The 25,704-nt window shown below is 37.1% G+C and overlaps 1 protein-coding gene across 1 annotated transcript in view; it reads right to left on the bottom strand.

Moving 5' to 3' along the window:
* ABI3BP (ABI family member 3 binding protein) overlaps positions 1 to 25,704 on the bottom strand; it is a 137,349-nt gene that overhangs the window by 51,967 nt on the left and 59,678 nt on the right. Inside the window, exons 14-34 of the mRNA XM_074536084.1 lie at positions 25,158 to 25,232; positions 23,918 to 23,986; positions 22,410 to 22,484; positions 21,019 to 21,078; positions 20,583 to 20,648; positions 18,929 to 19,003; positions 16,866 to 16,931; positions 16,272 to 16,346; positions 15,965 to 15,994; positions 12,309 to 12,374; positions 11,827 to 11,889; positions 10,787 to 10,846; positions 10,351 to 10,416; positions 9,344 to 9,418; positions 8,193 to 8,267; positions 7,181 to 7,255; positions 6,271 to 6,348; positions 5,652 to 5,726; positions 5,406 to 5,471; positions 4,098 to 4,178; positions 800 to 865 (exon numbers count right to left, since the gene is read on the bottom strand). Coding sequence (XP_074392185.1) covers positions 800 to 865; positions 4,098 to 4,178; positions 5,406 to 5,471; positions 5,652 to 5,726; positions 6,271 to 6,348; positions 7,181 to 7,255; positions 8,193 to 8,267; positions 9,344 to 9,418; positions 10,351 to 10,416; positions 10,787 to 10,846; positions 11,827 to 11,889; positions 12,309 to 12,374; positions 15,965 to 15,994; positions 16,272 to 16,346; positions 16,866 to 16,931; positions 18,929 to 19,003; positions 20,583 to 20,648; positions 21,019 to 21,078; positions 22,410 to 22,484; positions 23,918 to 23,986; positions 25,158 to 25,232 — 1,437 coding nt within the window. The remainder of the gene's footprint in view (positions 1 to 799; positions 866 to 4,097; positions 4,179 to 5,405; positions 5,472 to 5,651; positions 5,727 to 6,270; positions 6,349 to 7,180; positions 7,256 to 8,192; positions 8,268 to 9,343; positions 9,419 to 10,350; positions 10,417 to 10,786; positions 10,847 to 11,826; positions 11,890 to 12,308; positions 12,375 to 15,964; positions 15,995 to 16,271; positions 16,347 to 16,865; positions 16,932 to 18,928; positions 19,004 to 20,582; positions 20,649 to 21,018; positions 21,079 to 22,409; positions 22,485 to 23,917; positions 23,987 to 25,157; positions 25,233 to 25,704) is intronic.

The following is a 25,704-nucleotide window of genomic DNA, read 5'->3' as shown; positions in this document are numbered from 1 at the left end:
AACTGATTCTATTTTATCAAATAATTTAAGTAAGGCTTCAAGATGTCCTTGTCCTGTGAAGTACATACATGTACTCAGCTTCATCCAGGTTTTAACAACCAAAGCTAGACTGCTGAAAACACCTTGAAGTCCTTCCCAGAATACAACTTGCACAGCAAATGCAGACAGGGATTCAAATTTTCCTTTAAATTAGATAAAGCATTTCAGGGCTCACTGCAAAGGAGAGACCCTTGTTCTTTGTCTGCATAAAAAAAAGTATATATTAAACACATCACTTAACATATATTCCCATACTAAAAAAAGGCCATGTATTATTTTATCTAAACTGTGCTCCTCATTAAAAATAAAATCACTTGTTTTTTTTCCCCTTTAAACTGAGCACGAGTTTGGATGTATTAATTAAAAAAATGCAGTATTTTCCACACATTTAAGAAAATATCAAGCAATATGCCACGAAACTCCTTCTGCAGGAATTCTTTACTTGTTTGTAGTTTAAATGTAATTTTAGATTATGTTATTTCTATCTTCCATAAAATCTTTATTGTTGCAATAATTCTTACTCGTTATTCTTCTGATATAAGTGAAAATTTCATGTAAATACCGTTGAAGTGATATCCTGTCTTTTAGAAGACATGTTAGAAACATGGAGAAATAATAAAGCACCAAGATCATACTTCCATTTACTGGGTTTGGACCACACATGAATAAGCAAGAAGCCTCCAGGAAATGCTGTTTTCAACTGCACATAATATGAGACCAGTGAAAAGCAGAATGACTAAGGATGACTCATAATCATTACCCTCTGCAGTCTTTGGACGTTCATATGTGTAGGGACTCCTAGAAGTGCCTGACACTGGAATGGTTGCTGTTGGAATAAAGAGAATTTTCTTAAGAGAAATACAGGTGCATCTGTATCTGTTTTTTAACTGCTGGTACAGCTCAGCTGCTCTTGCTTCCCAACTCAAATCCACCTCTTTGAAACTCTTCAAATGGAAACACTGGGTGAATGATAAATTTACTGAAATTACCCAATGTGGCTTTTGCTGCTCATGGAAAATAAAAAGTGCATTTATGCTACAGGATCACACCGGGAGAGGAGCTCTCCAAAGCTTCACCTTCCTGTTTTACTGAATTTCTTTTATGTCTTTATGGCTGTAGACCACTGGAAAGAAACAGCTCCAGAGAACTCCATTTTCTTTGGTAAATCTTTCTATTAATTTTCCAGTGTTTCTCCCATAGTGATAAAAAGGATAGCTATGAAGGCTTCAGGTGTAAATAACACTAAAGTGCCAGAAAGCAAGGCTGAAGATCCCAGCAGATTATCTAGTGCTGCTGCACATTAGATCATCAAGTTAACAAGCTTCCCATCTCTATCTAGAGTACTTAATTGGGTTTGAAAGGAACAAACCCCAAACACCCTGAAAAATATAAAGAACTTTGAAGTCAAAACTGGTAGAACTGTTTGAATAGTAGCGTGACTTCACAAACAGAATCCATTTTCATTCCTAAACACATCTACAATCATTGAGTAATCTTTGTGGTTACCCTTTAAATTTTGCTTTGTTTATTCTGTTTTGACTCTCAGGCTCTGTCCCTCCCAAGAGATTTTAATTAGGAAAGAAAAAGTGATTGATAAATACTGTACGATGGGCCTCAGACTATATTTTTGGACATACTAACAGTTTGTCATGTTGTAATTCACAAGCATTTTAAGTCTCACAAGAAAACTTATTTAAAGGAAGTTACCTTAAAATTTTGAAATACAGTAATATCTGAGACCTAACAGTTCCAAAATTCTTTAGATAGAAAATCACATTCTTAATTTAAAAGTCTCTATTTCCCCACATGAAGGTTTATGGTGGTTTACCAGGGTGGGGGGTGTTTAAATTTAAAAGACTGATTTGTTTCAGATTTCTAAATTTTCCCTCTTTTCTTTATTGGCATTTTTTATATATTAGACATCTATTATATTTTATAATACTGCCACTATTTTAAGACGGCAAAATACTCCAAAATGTCTTCAGGACAAATAATTAGTGCATTTAAGTAAATATCCAGGGAAGTTGTGGAGTCTCGATCCCTGGAGATATTTTAAAACTTTTCTGTAAAGAAAGTGTGGCAATGTATCTGTGTACACAATAGAAAATTCATTATAATTTCCTTTCCTGAAAAATGGAGAGAGGTATTCATGCTAACAACAGGAAAAGTGAGGGTAATGGCTGCACATGATCACATCGGCAAGAAAACTTATTTTTTTCATGTGGGCAACAGATTCAGTTAACCAAATGCCAAGAAAGAGAATGAAACTGTGAACTTTCACTAGAATGTACAGTTTGTTAGCTGGAGAATCTGAAAATCATTTAAATGTTTGGGGTTTTTTAAATGAAGACTTTTTTCTCCACTGCCAAAAAAGACAAATACTTTACCAGAAACAGCACAAAAATAATATTAATAATGAGAGCCAAAATTAATTGCTTCACCCAAAGGCAGTTATTTGGCAGTAAGGGCAGTAAGTAATTGATTAAATATGAATTTGGCATATATTGTTCATTATTTTGATTTACTCTTAGGGAAAGGTGACAACCACTATCATGACACAAGTTTCTAATTTAAGCTGAACTTCTGGGTGATGCTGGAACACAGACGGGCTCCTGCTCTGTCACCATTTTGCCACCTACCCAAAAGCCAGCTTAGCCCCATGCACTACATATTTTATGGCTCAAATAATATTTTCTGACCAAGAATATCATTTGTCACATTAGAACACGTCCCAGTTTCACTACCTCCTTACAAGAGAATCATGAAAAGCTTCATCAAGATTAAAAAGTGTTTCAGCATTCTACCTGATTGATTTGTGAGACCACTGCTGGGAAAGAAAAAACCAGAGGCATGTGTACAAATATTTAAAAATATCACTTTTCTTCTTAGGCATATAGAAACTTGCTATAGAGACACTCAGTGTGGAAACACCAGGATAAAATCTTGATTTTGGCAGTCCCAGGGTGTAAAACAAATCTATGCAACAGCTTCCAAATGAGCTGCTTTTTGTTCTCAGCCAGAGGAAAAAAAGCAACTCATGCATGAATTGTGCATGAGTTGCTGAATATAAATCTGAGTCCTGCAAGTTGTTAAAAAAACAATAGGCAGGACTCAGATTTATGTTCAGACGTAGACATCTACAGCAGAGACAAAAGTAATGATTCTTGTAATACAATACTGGATTTCCTACACTTAAAATTATGCAGGAGCTATAATCAGCATAAAAAACTAATTATGCTCAGTATTCTGAGACAATTCCAAGTCATAGGTGCCATTCCTTGAATAAGCTTCATAGTGAAGAATTTGGCCTGAAGAGAGTTAATTTCTTTTTATGGGCAAAAAATAATTTGCAGGGAATCTGGAAAGAATTTAATAAAATCATCTGATCTCTTCCAGCATTGAGTAATATATTCTTACAATAAACAATTATGCAATTTCATGCTTTATAATTTCATTATAAACCATGTAACACTAGAAATATTTTTACAACTCTATTTACTTATTCTTCATGTCCAGAAAATGCCAGGTGTATTTTACTCTCTGCCATACATTATAAATGAAATTTAACACTAGTGTGAAGGTGTTATTTCATTTGGGATCATAAAATATGTCTTTACTGAATTCCAGAATAAAATTCCATTCTTACTTTCACAGTTTCATGTAAGTCTACATATGCTCTAATGATCACGGAATCAATCAAATCCTATGGTTCTATGCAAGATCTTATAACCATCAGCAAAACAGTAGAATTTGTGTTTTCTGGATCCTATGCTGAACTAAGTTGGAAAATTTGTCATTCCAAAATGAAAAGCAGGGAAACAATTTGCTTTGATATCTGGCTGCGTGAGTTGGTGACTTGGGATATAAAAGTTAAAAGGTTTTTTGCTTGGCTTCTGTTTTTGGGGGATTCAATACAAAAATATTATTCCTCAAAGAGGAATTCCTCACCTTTCTGATGATTAAGTGCTGAACTTCACATTCACACAGAAGAAATTAAAGCTAAAATGCATGACTTAAGTGATACACTATAACAAATGTTTGCTATGGAAATTAGTTACCAGGTTTAGTTCGTGGCTTTTTGGGTCTGGCAGATGGTCTAGGTTTAGATGCAGAAGTAGTGAGCTTTGCTTCTTTAGGAGCTGAAAGAAATATACTGGATTATAATTTTATGCTTTCCAGCGTATTACAAAAAAAATTAAATGAGGCAATGAATGGCTACTGGGAAAAAAAGCAAGTGGTAGAATCAGATATGCCAAGAAGGCTTCTCAAAAAATCTTCCTGAGAATTCACTAGTCGAGCAAGATTCCTGTTTGTCTTTCATTGTAAAAGTGAGTAATTGCATTTAAATATGCAGTTGAAGCTTGCAATCACATCTGAGTGCTCCTCTTATTAAGTTAGCAAATTAATTTTGCAAGACACCTAAGAGATAAAATAATAATGTTTTTTATAATTTTGAATTCCAGGTCAATTTGAAGCCATAAGAAGACATATATAAAAAAATATACAGAAATGTCCTCATTTTTTGGCACGGTAAATAAATTACTGGCAAACAGCTGAAAGAACATGGAATCAAAAAAATTGAACTACTTCATAGCTGCAGCCATTGAATTCTGCTAACGGAATAGAAGTAGCTAATATAAGTTAAGTAATATAAGTAGAACAGCAGTATCATGTAAATGGTAAAAATTAAGAAGAATGAGTCCTAGAAACCCTTTTCCCACCAAACATGCATGGGTTGAAACTGTAATTAGTTCATCTGCCACTTAGTCTGATTCCAGACAAGGTGTAAACTCAGTTTCAGGCAGAGGTAAGTAACTTTGTACATTTTAAAAAGCAGTGCTATGAGATTGCTTTCCAATAAAATGTTTCATAGCAATTGATGCACTGAAAAATGTTCGATGTCTACAAAAAGAGCAGAGAGGAGTGAGCCATGAAGTGACTGAGAGGTTTTTCAAGCCAAAATGACATTCAGAAGGATTCATAAAGCAGTGGAAATAACAAGTTAACTTGGTACCATAGGAATCCTTCACTGAGAGTTCTGGGATTAACATCCACAACACTACCTTTACACTTGGCAGTTCAATTGTATTTCCAATGAGTTTTCTGAATAAAGAGTGTTGGCTTAGAAAAGCTCTCAGCAAAATGGAAGACAAAAATTTTTACTGTACCATGGAACTAGAAAACTGCGTGAAAAAAATGGTTTCTTTTTCTCCTAAGTTTAGAAAAACATTTCTAAATGCTTATCTCCTAACTTTCTTCTTTCAGAGAAATGGATTAAATACAGTGAAAGCTATGAGCTAAAGTAACAGAGTACAAAGTGGCTTGGACTGCAAAGAGTGACTAGCAGCTACAGAAACATTTATTACCTAGGGTAGCTTTTGGTCGTTTAACAGTCTCAGAAGTTTTAGGGTCCAAAAGTGGTGGTTTAGGGGCTAGAAAAAAAAAAAATTCAAGTGTAATCAAACCAATCATAACCAAGTTGAGATGGATGAGTTAGTCAGGATGTCCATGTATTGCATAGCTCCTGTCCTTTTTAGGAAGTTTTCCTTAAGATATTTTTAGAGAATATATCTCTCTGCAAACCAACTTATGAAAATGATGTGCACAATTACCCGGTTTCACATGTTGTACTTCTGGGGTAGCAGATGGTTTCGGTTTAGAAGGAATAAGTGGTATTTCTTTTGGAGCTGAAAGAAAGAGCTCAGTTTACAATGAAAAATTGTTTAACAAGCATTTCCCACAACAAACAGCACATGTCACATGTTTATATTGAAGACAACTTAGTATGGAATGTCAAAGCCAGCTGATGAAATCAGATTTTGAAGTGTGGAATGGAGATGATACTGAAATGCTGTACGTTGATCAGAAATAAGATTCTGTGAGCCCAAAAGAGATAAAATTTCCATTTTGAAAGTTTTACATATCAGAGACAATCAGCACATGCGTGTGCATTGGGAGTAAAAGAGACAGAACACTAATAAAATGATGATGGTGTTTTATCATGCAAGAGACGAGTTTCATTTCTCTGAGACAGTAAATCCACCCAAAAGCTTGTTCTCATACACAGGTATATCAAGAGAAATCAATATAACAATGATGGAAGAGCAAGATTCTCTAACTAGGAAGAAGAATGGTTATGCATGTGAAATGATACGTGGAAGGAATGCATTCATATGGGATGGAGCGCTCAAAACAAACACAGAGTTTTTCACTGGGAGAAAACAACATTACCTAATGTTACCCTTGGCCATTGAAAAGGACGGGAAGTTTTAGGTGTGAAAGATTCCAGAATGGATTCACTTGTAGCTGCTGGAAGAAATGATGACAGTCATAGGAGAGCAAAGAGCTAATGGAAGAAACTCTTCCTTCATGAACAAAAATAATTTTTTTTAAACAAGAACAACAAATATTTCACTAATGTTTGGACATTTATCACTTTAGTATGCATTAGGGAGAAATTCAGAACTGCACAGAGCTTCAGTGACTATAAATCAGCACATCTGTGATGCACAAAATTTCTGGATATTTATTTCCTTTCACTGCAACTGGTCTGGATCTCAACCACTGCCAAGTAAGATTTTAAGTAGAGCTCTTGAACATTTTAAGTTTTGGTCCAATACTTAAGGGAGCTGGTACAGTGTACAATGTAGATATCTAATGAAGAGGACATGTTGAACAATCAATTAGTCACACATTAAAACATATAAAATTTGGAATAGAAACCTAACAACAGATCCAGCTGTGGTTTCAGTCCAAAACCACTGAATGTCTGTAACTGTTAACCAATTTCACGCTGTTAAGGATGCACTAATGTTAATGTTTTTACTGATGCTACAACAATAAAATGCAACCCACAGTTCACATCACAATGTTTTCATCAGAACTGGTCTACAAATTGTTTTCTCAATTTTCTATGTGGCACATTTTTTAACATACTGAATCATGTGACTGTGAGTTCCCATATGCATTATTACTGTGAGAAAACACCAAGTTCAACCATTAGCAGCAACACAAATTTGAAATCAGCTCTTAGGGGCTAATCCAAATGTCCACTGAAAATAACAGCAGTGTATTAATTTCACTCGAGTTTTAGAGCATGGTTTGAGCTGCTGGATTAAGAACTAGGTAGAGATTATTGTACCTGGTCCAGCTTCTGCTATTTCAGGCTTACTAGGTGCCACAGGACTTGAAAGAAGAGGCTGAATACCACTGAAAACTATAAAAAAAACCACGTCATGTTAGCTGTGATTATTAATTCTAAACACAGCTTTTTTTGATCATAGAAAAACAACCAAAAACTGTGATATGTTACGGCACATCTAATTTGCACTTCACCATAAGCACACCTTACCTCAGGAATTGAGCAGTATTGGATAAGAGTGTGAGCTGAAGGAAGTGCTTAAAGTGAGAATTAAAACTAAATTGTCAGCCAACCAAAGCTAACATTGCTTTGCATGACATGGTCCACACAGTTTAAAGTGAACCAGAAAATACAAAGATAAAAACTTCTAATACCACCATCATAAAGTACTCAATCCTCCCCCACCCCAAAAACTATAACAACTGAAAAACACTGCAAGTTTATTTCCAGGAAGAAAAGCACCTGCCTTAGTTCTCTTCAGCACTTTGTTTTGTGTCAATATTTTTAGTGAATTTTAATGTCATATAATCTGTCATACACACATGAAAAACGAGATGAAGTTAAAAAAATTGTTAAAAAGCAAAAACATAGTAAGAAAGGAGCTTCCTATGCTGGCAAGACAATATTTAGTATAAAAACGTGTTCTAACTGAGCATATAACAATTAGGCTTGTAAGAAAACAACAAGTAATTTAAGAATTCTTATTAAGATTTAGTCAGTAGCAGTATTAAACCTAGTTTAGTAGTATTAAACCAGGTTTACTTCATGTAAGGATATCTCACAAATAGCCCTAGAAGCTTTCGGAGAAATGGATGTGAGATCAGAAACACACCAGGTGAGTTTCTCAGCAGAAAATGCAAGCTGTCATGAAAAAAGGATGTTTTCAGTGATCATGACTCACACGGAAGACAGAATGGAAGACGATGAAAATACCTAGGATTAATAACATTTCAGAAATGGCTGTCCAAACACCAAAAGGGGTTTAACTGAAAAGCTAATGCATTACTATTACCCGCAGTTGTTGTTAGCACATGAGGTGTTCTGGAAAATGGAGGCATAGGTTTTTCCAAGTCAGCTGAAATTGTAACTGTGGAAAAATGTAAATATCCCTGAGACAGGTGCATATTGATGCAGACACAGCAAGGGGGGCAAAAATCAGAAAAAAGAAAGATTGCTTTACATTGCTTTGTAAGATGATACACCACTATAACAGAGTTTCATATATTTCCAACTTCAAAAGAAAGTAACAAAACTTCAAAGTTTTGAAGATGTCACATGCACCTAATAGACATATCCTGACAGGAACTGCTGTCCCCCTAAAAGCAGATTTAATAATAGGAGTCAATTGATCTGTACCCACGTAACACGAAAAACCTGTACTTTTGACTTCACCTGTACCCATGGAAAGAGACTTAAGTACTTTAAATGCATGCAAATATGAACTTGTAGAACCAGGCATTTCTACTGTCAAAATTTAACATGTTTCAATATAACAAAAGCCAGTATTTTGACTAATGGATATTAACATACTACACATCGTGTAATTTGTCATTTGTGGTATTTTACCTAATTGACATAATACAAATTAACAAAACTTCTGTGACAGATAGAAGAGACAGGCTGAGGCAGAAAATCTAACAGAAAACTGTTGAAATATTGACTGCCAGGTTTAGGATAATTTTCCTGCTTATCTCTTGCACATTCCAGCTTTGTAATTAATTCAAATATGTTCTTGAATACCTATGACCCCAGCAATAAAAGTTTCAAGGTGCAATAGAAACATAGCCTGAAAAAAAGTCCAATGAATAGAGAAAACTGCAAAATAATGTGTATGATATGGCTAACAGAAAATCCCCCATGGTGAAATGCCCCAGTCAAGATCATATCTTTATAACTGATAATGAATCCATCTAGCTATTGGTCCTATTGGTCCTAATCTATTCAACAGCTTAAAACCATACAAAAAATATTAATTCCTGTGGTTTCATTTGTATCTGATTCTGATACACCACAAAATATCATCATGTAATTATACAGCCTATCAGACACTGCAACCAAAATTCTGTTTCAGACACCAAGCAATCAGAGCAAACAGCTGTAACTGTAATATCCTTGATGCAAAACCAAACACTAAGCAATGAAAGTACCATAAATACAATTTACCAGTCTCTGTTTTTGGTATTTCTGCAGATGCAGAAGTTTGGGACAGGAAACTAATATGATTAGAGTCCAGTGAAGCTGGAAAAAGAAAACCAAAACAAAAAATTTTTTGGCATCATCTAAACATTTACACTGAACAGGTTTCAAGACATGACTAACAAACTAGGGATTCGGGAAAGGAAAACATCTCAAATGAACATGCCATGAATTTCCTAATGTAAATGTGTGAAAATGCACTGATGATGAAAATGATGAAGAAGCTGCTAGAAGATATATGAAGAGATCACATTACAAGAGAAGTGGAATTGCCATAGCCAAAGCCGGAATTAAATGTGGTTTTGCACATATGGCCACTTTTATCTGCATACTAAGCTTTACCAAAATCTAGGCCCAAGAGAAGGAGCAAGTTGGCTAAAAACACAACAAAATCTCTTGGGATAATTCTCTTCTCGCATCGCTACCAGAGCTGCAATAAATATTACTGCCACAGACAGCTGGTGTCTCTAACCGTGAAGAAACATCCTATGATTCACTAAATGCTGAAATGAGGTTTTGGTCTTAAAACCCTAACATGGCCTCAAAAGCAGCAGCAGAGCAAAGCATTCCCAGTTCCAGGTGATGGCAATGGAAAGGTGGGTCCTCTTGTGCCAGCCCAGCTGGGTTTGCCTCTTAGGAACGCTGTAGTGTTTGAATGCATCAGGGAAAGCAAGACCCACCACCCAAACACAAAGAAGCAGGGGATGGAGCTGAGGGCCAGTGGCAGCAATGTGGTCTCTCTGCAGAATGTCACATGCTTCCTGCAGAAAATGCTCGTGGGCCATGGAAAAAGCGTGGGATCAAACAAGAGAATTGCAGAAACGCTGTGGCCAGTGCTTCGGCAAGCCAAGCTGCACCAAGACTCCATCCTGTCCATGGCAGATGACAAAGGATGCCAGGTGGTTTGGGGTGGGAGGTGTGATGGGCAGTGAAAGAGATGGCAGACAATGGGAAAGGAGGCTGTTGCTAGTTACCCATCACAGTTGGTTGAGTTGTCAGAGAGGAAGGAGTGGTGGACTTCGGCCTCGGTCTTCGAGCAGCTATGATCAAACACAGAAACTGCCTTCAGCTTCTCTCACAGGCTGCTGTCACACAGGTCACATCAAGACAGAGCTACAAAGAAGGGGATGTGGCCCTGCTTGGGCCAGGCTGCCATGTCACAGCTTCACTGCCCATGGTGGTGGCACAATGCTGCCCTTCCCTGGCACTGGCAGCCAAGGCATGACAGCAAACCTAGAAATGACTCCCCAGAACATTTACAGGTAGAATGATTTTTAGTAAGGAGCCATAAAGGTCCAGCCACGTCACTGTCCCACTCTTTGGGCCAGCAGCACATCTGCACAGGCTCATCACTGCAAAGAAGAGCATGGCCAAAGGAAGCAGTGCAGGAGGGAATTGCTGGCTATTTACCCTTCCTTGTGGTTTCCCGTGGAGCAGACGGGGTCCATTCCAGGTCTGGTCTCTTGGTTGCTATGGTCAGACACAGAAATGATCTTGAGATGTGCACTCAGCCTAGTGCCAGCAGTACAACACCCTAAATGTCTGTATTTAGGGCCACGTGTACCCTTTCCTGGTAGCACCCTGTGACTCAAACCCACAATCAAATGTCTTGCTGTGGTTGCAAGTAACAAAATACTGAGCCTCAGCGGCTAAATGGTTCTACATCAGCAGAAAAATGCCAAATATCCAATTCACCAACCCACTCCTTACACATCCTTGGAAGATTCAAAACCAGCAGGAAATACAGACAGAGCATGAGCCAAGACTCATCTTAGAATTCAAAATTCAGGATGACAAGTGCTGGGTATCTCTCCAATGCAAGCAGCTGCAAATGCTAATTACTAATTTTTCTAGCATGAAGAAATAAACTGCACATTGTGCTATCAATATTCAGTCATAAATCCAACCTTTCTTAAAAGTTCAATAATTTATGCAAGTCTTTTCTTACTGTTTTCACTATTGGTTTTTACACAGAATATATAAGCTCTCATCCTTTCCATGAAAGGTGTTGCAATTCCCTGTGAAATATAATTCCTTTTTCCTTACAGTTAGTCTATAAGCCATCGATTAACATGCCTATTCATCAAGCTTGAACTTTAGTCCTCATTCAAAAAGATAAAAAATGTTCTGTATGCTAACAAATCCACATTAGTAAGAAGACACAAAATTATGTTTCTGCCATATTGGAATATTTCATTCTAAAAAGAATTTTCAAAATAACTCTGCATATAAAGTCACACAGGAATTCTGTGACAAATTCTTTTTGTCACTGGTCCATTCAAAACTGACTTTTCAACTGATGGAAAAAAAAATGTTCAAACATCATAACCATGTCATTAGTATGGCAAGTGTTCTAAAGTGCATTAACAAACCACAGATATTGCTCAAAGCAAGTGAAAATTATGTGAAATGACATCAAGAAAAAAGAAAAAATTAAAATATATTTTTACTCTCCACTGTTGCTTGGCTTGCAAGGTAAGGAGAAGAAGATTTCAGCTTTGGTCTCTTAGTAACTAAGATTAAATCAGAAAACTTTTAGAAATAGTGACTAATTTCTTTTTTTAAATATGAGTCAGTATAGGACTGTGTGATTAAAGTACATATTACATTCAGCTTTTTTACATAACTATTTGCATTCATTAAAAGGTTATTCCACTTCAAAATCTGGAGGGCTTAGTTGAGTTAGTGTTGTATACAGACAGTTACTCTTTTAGCGAACTATGCCTATAGAGATGAAAATGAGGAAGAGCAGTTGAGAAGCTTAATAATGAAGTATCTCATCATTTACATAAATGATTGATGACCTTGCTGAAATGTTTGGCATTGCCACTATCAGCAAAAGAACTGAAATGTTTGGACTAAATTTTAAAGTACAGCTTTTCTTATTTAAGTATTGTGAAATGATAGAAATTAGGATGGAATCACTGTTTACCCATCACTGTCCTCGTGGTTTTCAGGAAAGGAAAAGATGTGGGCTCCAGAACTGGTCTCGGGAGAGCTAAGGTTAGAGATGGAAACTGTCTTGAGATGTTATGGCAGTCTCTCAGTGCATATGAAAGCATTACTTCAATCACATCCAAATAAGTCAATATTTAAGTTGTGGTTTCTCACGTGTGCTCTTTCTACCAATAAATCCTACATCAGTTCATAGTCCCTTGATATTACCACAAATCCCCAACACTAGCTAAACACCGCTCCTATTGCACAATAGTGGCAGTCATGATGCTCCAGAGCTGCTTTTAACTGCAGTAAATGACACATTCCAAAATTCTTTTTCAGGCATCAAATATTTTCCAACTATAAATTGCAAATTAGTCAATGAATATATAGCCAGTACTTTTGTTTGCATCAAAAATACTGCCCACCTTAAATTTAATCTGAAAAACTATTAACTAGCTCTGATTATTATATACTTCACCACACTTAAAAATGAACTTTGGCCTAAACTAATATATGCCTTAAAAAAAAAAAAAAAAAAAAGAGAAACAATAGGTTCTCCACTGAAAAATGCATAAGGGTAAACTTAATAAGGATTTCCATCATGAGTTGGGCGCCCTCATAGAAGAAAACCAACTTGTGCTTTCTTAACCAAAATCCATAAGAATCTCTAGTAGAACAGCTTGACTAATTTACAAGTTTTCATTCCGAACAGGTATGAAGTACTATGAAGTACTTTAAACAGACAGAATTTCATATAGACACTGGAAGACAAGGATAAGTTATAAGAAGAGTCACATTTACCACACAGTAATTAGTGAACAGATATGGAAATGACAACAGTGAAAGCAAAGATCACAATAAAAAATCCCTTCTCTTGTTTAAGAATGTATTATTGAAAGGGAAAAATGTTTCTCATACAAGCAAACAACAAATTTCTAACACAAACAGATGATAATCAAACAGTTTATCTCAGAAAATGGAATCAAAGTTTGGACACTGTCACAACACTTGCAAGAACACAGTACAGAAAAAGTAGAAGAGCACAAATCTGATGGACCAACAAAGAGAACACTTCAAACAAGGAGCTCTAGTTCTGAAAATTCTGTTAGACTCCTCCAGTCTCAGCAAATAAAATCTTTCAAAAATGCATCAAAAGTTTGTAGGGTAAATTGACTGGGGAGTGGATTGAAAGTTTCAGAAATTTGTCCCTTTTCATCTGACTACATCTCTGTGGCACAGGGTTACTTACTGTCCTCCATCTTAATTTTGTTGCTGAAAAATGGAAATAATAAGAGCTTCACAAGTACATTTTCTGAATATCTTCTCCTTGTCTACCACTGGTTTAAAGAAGTGTTTAGCATAACTGTTATGATGGCAAATATAAAAGGAAGTACCTACTTGTTAGTAGGTACTACAGGGGGATACTATAGAACGTACAGGGAGATACTATAGAACATTTACAAATATCTATAGAGATCTGCAGTAGAAGACAAGGTTCAGAGTATACCAGGAGAAAAAAGGAGAGTTCCTGTGTTCAGCATTAAATTTGTCCTATAGAGGAAGAAAATATGAAAGAAATTGACTGGATCATTTAGGACACATGCAGAAAGCTGACAAATCTTTATCTCCCCAAATAAAGGGGTTTTTCTCCCCATAGATGTAGCTAGACTATCAAGTCTCAAGCTGTTTAAAAAAGCCCCTAACCCTGAACTTGGGTTTGCAATGCTCACTGTACTACCTTTAATCTCCCTAAAACGATTTTTGTTGTAGCTGGAGAGTCCTCCTTAATGAGAAATATAGTTGAATATTCTGTGTAACTTCAGGATTTACAACTTGAACAACCATTAAGTTGTTTTAGAACCACAACTGAACATGAACAGTATTTACAGAAGATACCTCCACAAAAAAAATTTCCTGCACATGTCACTCTCTGCCCCCAGCATTGTAATTGATCAGGACAATGTCTTAAATACCAATAATCATGGAAATAGACTTTGGTAATGACAAAGTAATTAGAAAATAAAAAAGAGTATGACTTGAAGCAATACCATAGCTATCTGTATCAAGATACACTGTATACAGTAGAGAAATTAAAGTTTGGTTACAAGCCCTATAGTATCACATGGTAAAGTTTTATGTCATTCAATAATACATAACTGGCCAGTGTCAATCATGGCTAACACTACCAATTAGTACTATAAAAGTGAACTCAGAATTTGGGAAGAAGACCATAATCCAGTATTTTAAACATCATAGATATTGCCTTAAACAAAAATAGGCAATCCAGAATTTTTATCTTGCAGTTGTTCTAATCCCTAAAGGAAAGTAAATCAACATTTCTCCAAAAGCACCCTGGGAACCCTTCTGATAATTCAAGAGCACTCAGTTTGCAAGAAATGTCAATACCAGACTGAGCTGATGGTATTTCCGTGACTCCAGATGCTTTAGATGGGAATTGAGAAACTGTCTGTGTTTCATTAAGAGCTGCACAGAAAATCTGGATTTAAAGTGCTGAGGAATCTGACTGTTGCTGGGATAGCAAACACACAAGCTGTGTTGCTCAGGATGATGTCACTGCAAGCACAAGCAAGATACTGGACACTTGAAAGTCCTTTCTGTGTTATGTGAATTAGGAGAAAGACGTGTCCCAATATGGTGACAAGAAGATCCAGTATCTGATGCTAGACAGAACTCCTAAGAAACCTCTTCAACACTTTCTGGAGTTTAAATTACACCAACACAAGGAAGAAATTCATACAAATGGGTGAAAAAGATCAGTTTTTTTGCACCTTGTACCAAAAATGCTTTCTAGCTGCTGATCAAGAAGTGAAGATACAAAACTGTCCTTTAACAGGCTGGTCATTTGGACTTAGAAGAAAATGTGTTCACAGCAGAAAAAAGGCAGAAAGTGGCAATGAGATGAAAATTAAACCTAACTACTTTTTGCTGCAAGGGGGCTTAGGAAACAACTTGAAATAGACTTTGGAGGAAACTGTCATTATTGAATGGAAATTAAATATTTCTTCTTTAACAAAACAGAATCTTGAGCACTGATAAAACTGCATTTGTTCAGTGCTCCATTTTGTAAGGTATTGATAAATTAGCTTATTTTATGAATTGAGGAAGTAGAAGGAGCCTGAAGAATAAATGCTGATAAGGAAGAACAGGAAAACTATATAGATTATTACATACTATTAGGTGTAATTAGTTTAAATGTCAATAAAATACTATTAATCCACCAGTTCAATTTCACTGGGATCTGGTATAACAGGTTTCAAGGGTGTTTGGAAGCATCAGATCTACTATGGAAGTGTCTGGTCAAGAGCAATTTGTTGCCAATATTTTCTTTAATGACAGTGTTGTGCCTTTTATTTGCAAAGTTGTACTCAAGCAATATAGCAATACACTTGAAATTGCAGATTTTTATTTCTGTTAGTCTTGTGTCTATGCAGTCTCCCTTTCTCGCAGCCAAATGTCTAACTTAATCACTGATTTAAATATATTCAAGTTAAAGCATTTTAGAGTCTATTCTCCACCATTTTGAACTTTCTATGTTCATTGCTATTGTTCCTGCCATTTCTAAGGGCTTACTCAACAGTTCCAACTTAGAATGGTTTCGTTCAGGGATTTATACAAAACTTATATTACCTTTCACTGTACTCCTCTGCAGCATTGCAACTTAGAAAGAAAACTCTATGTAATAAGACATGCCTATTACACCAAACACAGCAATACAGACTTGTAAATATACCAGGAATATAAGCCAAAATCAGACAAAAATATTTACTATTACATGCAAAATTTCCTGAATTAGTCTGGTATTTGAGAGAGCAACCTAATTACAACAGTTACGAAGCTATTTTGAGTAATATTAAACTTAAATAACAATATACAAATTTTTTTATTAAAATCTCTGGGGCAATTTCTATTTAAAATCACATTTTTCAAGTATTACCAGGTATAGCTGATGGTATTTCTTGGATGCCTGACATTTCAGGTCTTGAAGAAATGTTCTGATTGTCATCAAAAGCTGAAAGAAAATCTGAAGTTAAAATTAGAACTGGCTTCAGATCCACAGTATTTGGCCATCAGCTGTTGGGCAGCTCAAGACAACATTGATGTGAGATCAAGCAAGGTGACAGCAGCTGTAAAGATCAACTGAGAAATGAGGTGTTACATGAACACTGAAGCTGGTGTGAAATGAAGGAGAGTCAATTCCAGTAGCTCATGTGAGGCAATCTTCTTCTCACTGGCCTCTTTTTTAAAGCACTTATTCTTTGAAAGAAAGCTGCAGCTGCCAGAAGAAACCTAGAGGCAACATAAGCTAGCAGAGGTCTATTTGTGGATTGCTGCTCAGTCACTGTGGGGAATTATTTTCCAGCTTAGACTGCACAGAAATGGCTGAGTGGAGCAGGGGTGGGGTGTGGGGAGAAAGCCCAGCATCAAGCAGTCTTTGGAGCAACGTGTCTGAATGAAGCTTGGCACTCTCCACAGCTGCTGGAAGGGATGGCAAGCAATGGAAAAGCTAATGGAATTATAAGCTATTTACCCATCACACTCCCTCTGGTTTCCATGGAGGGATGAGAAGTGATCTTCAGGCCTGATTCCTGCATAGCTAAGATCAAATATGAAAATAATCTTGAAACAGTAAGTGAAGTCAGCCTTTAGATAAGGTGATCTTCAGCCCTTAGCAGGTCCAAGGGACATATATTTATTTTATGATTCTTGTGTGCACACTTCTAATTGATATTTGTGGTAGCCTACTACATTTTTGTCTCATGGGGTAATTTCTTTTTTGGATACATAATATCTAATTTTAGGCATTAGCTATGAGGCCAACTGTCTGCATCTGATTTTAAAATTCTATCCAATAGCAACAGCTGACAGTAAACCCCTTCTCCTCTACACTTTAGTTTGGATGAGCCAGAAAAATCTTTTAACTAAGGAGTTGCAAATTCCCAATGTGACTTTGATACAGCATGCACAAAATTTTGACACAGGTGGTATCAAGACATTTTCTCACAAATTCATATTTTGGCCAAGAATCAGATTTTCCCTGCAACTGCCACAAAGCTACAAATCCTGCTTTGATAGAAGCAGGATTTTTGAGACAGGCCATTTTCACCAGATAATAGCTTAAAAATATTTTTAGGCTTTTCTGACAATGTATTAATAAAAACCCAAAAATAAAAAAAGAACAAAAACTAAAACCCAACAACAACCGCCAAACAAAACAAACAAAATAACAACAAAACAAACTAACTAATAAAAACACCAAAAAAACCCAAAAAACCCCAACAAACCCAGATTCTATCAGCCCCTAAGACCATTTCCATTAGAGAAATTATGGAGCCTAGAGCATGAAAAAAACATTTCTATGAGTGGTATTATATGAAAAAATAAAGAGTGGGTACTCTTAACGTTAAGAACACTCATGATTTACTAGAGTGTAAGGCCAAGTAACAAGTAAGCAGCCCAGTTCTTTGAATCAAGAGAGAAGGTGGTGGTAACTTGGTGAGAACAATACTGAAGGCAACAGCAAAGTCATGCCTCATAAACTGCTAAAAGTTTTCTGTCTACTGAAGATAGAAATGACCTTGGATAGATAGAGTTCTCAGCTTCAAAAGAAAACAAAGGTCTTGTGTTCATGCAGAGGCAAGATAACTGTCAGCACCACCCACTGAGTATTAGTACAGCTGCATCATGTTTGTGTTCAGTGTGAATTCTGCAACACATAAAAGCTTTTCTAAATTTATCTGTGAAGGGAAGCTAAAAGAACACTGATCAAACTGTAGCCAAATAAGACCAGAAAAAACACAATAGTGTATGCATTTTGTGATTAGCTAATCTTCAGATGATGAACTACGTCAATGCTCAATTACCCAATTCCATTTGATTGGTCCCCAGAAAGAGAGTGATGTTTGATACACTGATGCAATAAATGTCACTTGTTAAATCATGCTAGAAGGAACAGGAGCAAGGATGAGAACCTCCCAGCAACATTCTACTATTTTTTATTACTATATGCTGAGAAAATCTCATGCTCAAATACAAATGCATAAATTGTGACTAAAAATCTTTATTCTTCATGAATAAATTGAGGGAAATAATAAATTATTAGCAGAAGTACCTGTAGAAATAGCTTTTAAGACCAAAATTGTGTACTGGAGCAGCCTTTTAAATATCAGAGACTACTTCAAAAAGTTGTGAACAGGAAACCAAAGACCAACCAATGAATCTCTTTAAATGTGTCTAGCAGGTAAAGAAAAACTTTCCCACTACAAAGGATAACTGTTATGCTGATATCCCAAAATTCATCAAAGCCTGAGAGTTTCCTCTTAAGTGCTAAATTCTGCCCCACTGACCACATCAGAACCCTTCAGAAATACAATACTAGTCTGAAAGTGGCAGGTGGCATCAAGATCACTTTCTTGAGGCTAGAACTACTAATTATACACTGGTGATTACTACAAATAACATGAAGCCATAATGAACAAAGGAAAGATCACTGGAGATAACATTAAAAATAGAGGATATATAAGAGACATCAAAATCGTACCACTCGAATATCAAGAAAAATCAAGGATAGGGTATAAAATAAATGCCATTTACCAGTCTCTCGCTCTGACATTTTTCCAGATGTAGAAGTTTGGGGAGTAGAAGTAACATGAAGAAAGTCATGTGAGCCTGGAAAAAATGGTGGCTTATTATTTAAAAAATACATGAACCATCACACCATGGCATCACCTGCAACCATGGACTCAATGGCTTAGAGTTCAAACAATAAAGAACAGAAAAGAGATCTATTTTGCAAAACTAGCAGAATTTTAAAAAGAAATATGTTAATATGCAAAGATGTGTAAACCCACAAAAAATATAATGCAAAAAATTAAACAGAATGACACAAGGAATACGGAAAAAATTCCCATGTGGTCAGAAGGAATGCAAGACTGAATAAGTACAAGAACACCGGCCAAGAGGAGTCAAGGAGAAAGTGAATTTATGAGATGAAGATACTGGAAAAAATCCAATTTAAAATTTTGGCAAAAATAAGAGAACATAAAAAGTGATTCAGACAACATCACCAGGCAGGGAAAGAGAAATGAATATCCTTAGCCCAGCCAAATTCATATGCCTTGTTATAATTACAAGTATCTGATTTCTCCACTGTAAAAACCAAGACAGCTCAGAAAATAACTTCAAGTAATGCAAAGTAGGGAATGTAAATTCCCTGGAAAAGATCCTGAAGTGCATGAAATATCCAGTTGATATGAAAGCAAGACTGCTCCAGAAAAAAGTGCCAAGTCACTTTTTACTGTTCATTACATTTTCAACTCGCACTCAGTTTCAGATTTTAGGCACACCAGGCTGCTCATGTAATACTTTGTTACCCCATGGACCAAAAATACTGCAAGGACCCAGGACTGGTCTTGCACACCTGCAGTGTGAAAGGAGCTGCTGCCACAACCATCTCCCCCACTGCTGATAAGTGCCACAGGCAATGCCTGAACTAAATAGGATTTGCATGTATGGCCCCATTTACATCTACACTGAAGGTTTATCCCAATGTAGGCCCAAGAGAAGCCACAGGTTGGCTAAAAGCACAACAATATCTCTTGGGACACTGCTGCCTTGAATAGTTGTCAGATCTGGAAGAAATATTGTTAGTACCAGAGGCTGCCAGTGTCTTAAACCATGGAGAAACATAAGAATATTCACCAAAAGCTGAAATGAGGTATCAAGTAAAAAAAAAAATAACACAGCCTCAAAAGCAGCAGCAGAGCAAAGCATTCCCAGTTCCAGGTGATGGCAACAGAAAGGCATGGGCAGAAAAAAACCAGCAGACTTGAATGTCAGTGGTGAGGGAACCAAGAGGCACAGCCTTGCCCAAGGAAGGCCTGCAGGGTGGCTGAGCTGCTGTGCTGTGTTCTTGTGCATTGTGTTTGAATGCATCAGGGAAAGACAGACCCACCACCCAAACACAAAGAAGCAGGGGATGGAGCTGAGGGCCAGTGGCAGCAATGTGGTCTCTCTGCAGAATGTCACATGCTTCCTGCAGAAAATGCTCGTGGGCCATGGAAAAAGCGTGGGATCAAACAAGAGAATTGCAGAAACGCTGTGGCCAGTGCTTCGGCAAGCCAAGCTGCACCAAGACTCCATCCTGTCCATGGCAGATGACAAAGGATGCCAGGTGGTTTGGGGTGGGAGGTGTGATGGGCAGTGAAAGAGATGGCAGACAATGGGAAAGGAGGCTGTTGCTAGTTACCCATCACAGTTGGTTGAGTTGTCAGAGAGGAAGGAGTGGTGGACTTCGGCCTCGGTCTTCGAGCAGCTATGATCAAACACAGAAACTGCCTTCAGCTTCTCTCACAGGCTGCTGTCACACAGGTCACATCAAGACAGAGCTACAAAGAAGGGGATGTGGCCCTGCTTGGGCCAGGCTGCCATGTCACAGCTTCACTGCCCATGGTGGTGGCACAATGCTGCCCTTCCCTGGCACTGGCAGCCAAGGCATGACAGCAAACCTAGAAATGACTCCCCAGAACATTTACAGGTAGAATGATTTTTAGTAAGGAGCCATAAAGGTCCAGCCACGTCACTGTCCCACTCTTTGGGCCAGCAGCACATCTGCACAGGCTCATCACTGCAAAGAAGAGCATGGCCAAAGGAAGCAGTGCAGGAGGGAATTGCTGGCTATTTACCCTTCCTTGTGGTTTCCCGTGGAGCAGACGGGGTCCATTCCAGGTCTGGTCTCTTGGTTGCTATGGTCAGACACAGAAATGATCTTGAGATGTGCACTCAGCCTAGTGCCAGCAGTACAACACCCTAAATGTCTGTATTTAGGGCCACGTGTACCCTTTCCTGGTAGCACCCTGTGACTCAAACCCACAATCAAGTGTCTTGCTGTGGTTACAACCAACACAACCTCAGCGGCTAAATGGTTCTACATCAGCAGAAAAATGCCAAATACCCAATTCACCAAACCACTCTTGACATTTCCTCTACAGATTCTAACAGTTCTTGCAGAGGTAACATGGCAAGAATCACACCTATGTATTTAGAGTTCAAGATCTGATTTCAGGTTTCCCTACAATCAATGAAGTCCTTCATTCTATGGGTCCCAGCACTAATAAAACACAGTGTAGAGAATTTATCTCTGTATATATAAATGCTTCTGGGTCAGAAATTATTGTCCCTGACACTAATAAAACACAGTGTAGAGAATTTATCTCTTTTTTATTATATAAATGCTCGCAAGCAAGTGAAAAAATGAGTATTTTCCACAGAATTCCAGCATTTCTTACAAGTTACACTTCTACAACTAAACATCTCTTTGTGCACTGAAGAAGAAGTCCCTCTACTCAAGTCATCTTTTCATACCCTGTTATCCTAATTTTGCACGGGGAGAATGCACAACCTAACACATAAACTAGTGCCAAATCTGGACTATGTGTACTCACTACTACTGTGCATATTTGCCCATTGCTTTGGGCTTGGTTTCAGGTTTAAGGCAGGCAAGACTTGTGACAGTTTACAAACATGCCCTTGGATGCAGCTGGCAGCAATAAGGAAATAGTCTGAATGATTCCTCTGGGATATGTTGATATTCCCAGTCTTTGGAAATGGAAATCCTTCTGTTCAGTTCTCAATCCTTTCCCAGCAAAACAAAATGACTCACTAACAAAAGTGTTTGCACCTGCTTAAGAATTGAAGATGAATCTTTTTTCTGCCTGTGGAGGAGCTTTTCCAATGTGCAAAAGGAGCAAACTGGACATGTTAATATTTATTTAATCATTCCTAACAATGATGGGATCTCCACTCATATATAAATATATCTATCTATACAAACAATCCTTCACAAGAAAATCTGGACAGGCTAATTGTTTACCAACATTAAAAAAAAAAATTCTTCTTATCATTGCAATATTTCATTCCAAATGTCGCAAACCTTGCAGCAGATGCAAATAGTTTCTGTCTTACTGCTTTATACAGAGCAAGTTAGGATAAACCTTCCATTTAGCAAAGCATTGCTGTGTTTTTTGAGAGGCTGCCTAGATGTGAGGAGAACTACAGAGAAGACAGGTATCATTACCAGCTGAGATCGGTGGCATTTCTGGCATGCCAGATGTTGTGACTCCAGAAGAAAGAGGTTCCCTTTCACCTACATCTGGAAAGATAATCTTGTGTTAAAAGGTTTAATTGCCTCAGAGCTACCTGAATAACTCAGGACCTGGTGAACAGGTGTTGCTTTGTTAAAATGGAAGCACAGGGAAGATTGCTGGCAAGTCCTCTGTCTCATGGACTGTTTAGGCTGGTATGGAAGTCAATGTGGAAACCATTTTGTTCATACTAATGAGAATTCTTATTACCTAATAATCATAGCATATAATGCATGGGAGACAGTAAGAAAACACCTTTGGATCCAGAAAGCAGTTAGGGAGCTTGCCTTTTAATGGAAACAGTACACAGAAATATGTGTAAGCTTTTTACTCCCACTCAAAACCAAGTTCTCTCTGCACAGGGAAAAAACTCCAAAACTAAGAAAGGCAGGTCCACAGCTGGGAATCTTAACAATGAGAAAATCAAACACAACCAATTAAAGGGAACTCTCATCTTTGCCTCTGATCCTGCATCTACAAAGATGAATAATAAGTACAGATGAGAATCTAGTTACAACAGCAATAAATGTATGAATTACTGTGATGGTGACAACTAAAGCAATGCAAAACTTCCAAAAATAGCAGCAAGAATAGAAAAAAAAAAGAAAATGAAATTTTGAAACTATATTGAAGTCAACTTTTGAATTTTGCCCCATGACATTCTAACAGCTGAAGCTCTGTAGTAATTACAGGCATGGATATTTCCAAATCAGTAATATCGCCAGCTGCTGTTAAAAAAACCCAAAAAACAACAAAACAACCTGAGAAATAATTTCATGTAAGTAAATTAAAAAGGAACATCTGGTGGAGAGAAACTTTACTTTCCACTACTCTGCAAAGCATTTATTATTTTTTCGCTTATTTATTTAAAAATTAACCTCCTTTTCCATTTCAAATACCATCACTAACTACTTAGCTGAAGATGTTAACTTGGGCATCCTCACCTCCCTAAGGCTACAGGAAAAATAATCTACTCCCAAAGCTATAACTCAAAGTATAGCTTAGTTGGAAAGGTCTGGCCTTAGTTATGTTGATTTACTTATTTTAAGACAATACATAGGAAAAAAATCACAGCAAACTGTTTGCAAAAAATTGACAGGATAAAAGAAATAAAAATATCACTAAAAAGCACGGTATTGTACTTGACTGGAACAGGCTTAATTCTAGCAAAATTTAAATCTTTTCCTGACACAGTTCTTTGAGCAATACTGTATTATTCTGCAAGCTACTTGCAGACTTGCTTTAAACTTGTGCTCTGCCTCATCACAGGAATGAGAGTGGTGACACAGGAGTGGAAAAAATAAGATGTAGGGCTACACCCACAGCAAGGGGTATGCAATGGCTGTCTGAAATCACCAACATGGAAGCAGCAAAGAACTTTTCATCACCAACCAATCAAAAGGGTAAAAAAGGCTTTTGAAAGAATATTGTTATAATTTACCAGTGTCTGGTATTTCTGAAGATGTAAAAGTCTGGGGAGTAGAAATAATATGAAGAAAGTCATGTGAAGCTGGAAAATAAAAGCAAAAATAATGCTGCATTGTTTTGAAGTGATAAAAAACCTTCTGCAACATCATATTCCTTCATACGCTGACAAAACTTCTGGGTAATACTTAACATACTATGTTGCACAGAAAGACAGAGTCTGAAATGTACAATAACTGATTAAGTTATTGACTTGGAAATAATTTCCAAAAACACGCATTAATGCATAATGCATTTTTTGACCAAATTTTTATCAGACTCACATAAAAAGGTGACATACAGACTTAAAAAGTGAAAATACAAGGCTATTCAAAATAGGAGAACATATTATTAATAAAAAGTAGCAAACTGTGACTGCATGGAATTTTTTTCTAGGATCAGGAAGAACAATATCCTGGTGCTGAAATTGGAGAAGGAAAAAGGATGACAAAACAGGAGCTGGACCAAAAGAAACATGGAAACTGCCTTTTGTCAGACATTTGAACAGCTAACTATTGTAACCAATCTCCCCTTCAGTAAGGGATTTTCTTCAATGTTAATTTCTTCCAAAAACATATGCATCAGGCATTAGACTATTGGCATGCTAATGAAATGAAATCTTTCCAACTGGCTCTCATCTTATTATTCTTTTTCATTATTTTGGAAAACTGTCAGTTGCCCCAGGCAAATAACATCTATAAAATAATAGAAACACATAACAGAAATTTCGTAAGGGCCATCTAGAAAGCATCTGAATCTTCAGTGATATGTTTTTATAGTGCCACTTCAGAAATCTGGGCAGAATTATATCTCTGTTTATACAGAAAGGCTAAGAGAAGAGTGATCGTTTCAAAATATGTTGGAACTTCTTCAGTTCTCAATAATCTCTTAGAACTCAGAATCCTTCAGCAAATCAGGATATTCTATTTATGAAACTCAGGTGTGGACAGTCCTATTTAAATTTTACATTTACAGTAAGTCCAATTTACATTTAAAACTAAGAATTGCACGCTGTTGCCAAACATGGAAAAGCCCCCAAACTACTAGCTTAGTATTTCACATAGAATGTCATAAAGAGACCTAATACTTGATGCAGTGCTTTCATACCCACAGTTATTCTTCATTTATGTTAAACTGAACAAACTATTCCATGAGGGGCACCGTCTCCTCCAAAAATTCCCAACTGTCAGGAGGATTAACCTCATGAGAACCATTACCGGGTCGGGTTGGTTGCACTTCCATGGTACTGGATGGTTTGGATCCCGAAGAAACAGTCTGCTTTTCCTCAAAAGCTGAAAAAAGAATCTAAGCTTAAAATGCTGAGAGAGCTGTGCCTTGATGGATTAGCATCAAACACTGAGCAAAGGTTGTGCATTTCCAGATGGTGCCAATGCTAAGCTGAGCAAGACGGCAGATGGCCTCAAGTGAGATGTGAGACAATGGCTGCAACAAGGGGAGGGGATGGCTGGAAAATACAGGCTTCTGGCCTTGGAATGCAAGTGCCACATGCTTGAAAGAACTCTTACCAGCAAGGAATTCTCTCTTATTAAATTTTCTGGGTAAGAGCTGCAGCTAAACCGAAAGAAGAAAGATGATGACGAGATACGACAACACCGTGTTTGGGCAGTTTTTAAGCTGACAACAGATACATCCTTCAGGTGATTACACAGACACAAGAATGGTGAAAATAAGCAGCTCTCTGTGAATGTTGGTAGCCAAGATGAAAATTTGCAGATCTTTATGATGCCAAGATAATGGAAAAAA

The sequence above is a fragment of the Zonotrichia albicollis genome, chromosome 2 (assembly GCF_047830755.1).
Source record: "Zonotrichia albicollis isolate bZonAlb1 chromosome 2, bZonAlb1.hap1, whole genome shotgun sequence".
NCBI lineage: Eukaryota > Metazoa > Chordata > Aves > Passeriformes > Passerellidae > Zonotrichia > Zonotrichia albicollis.
This window is presented reverse-complemented; position numbering and strand designations above follow the sequence as displayed.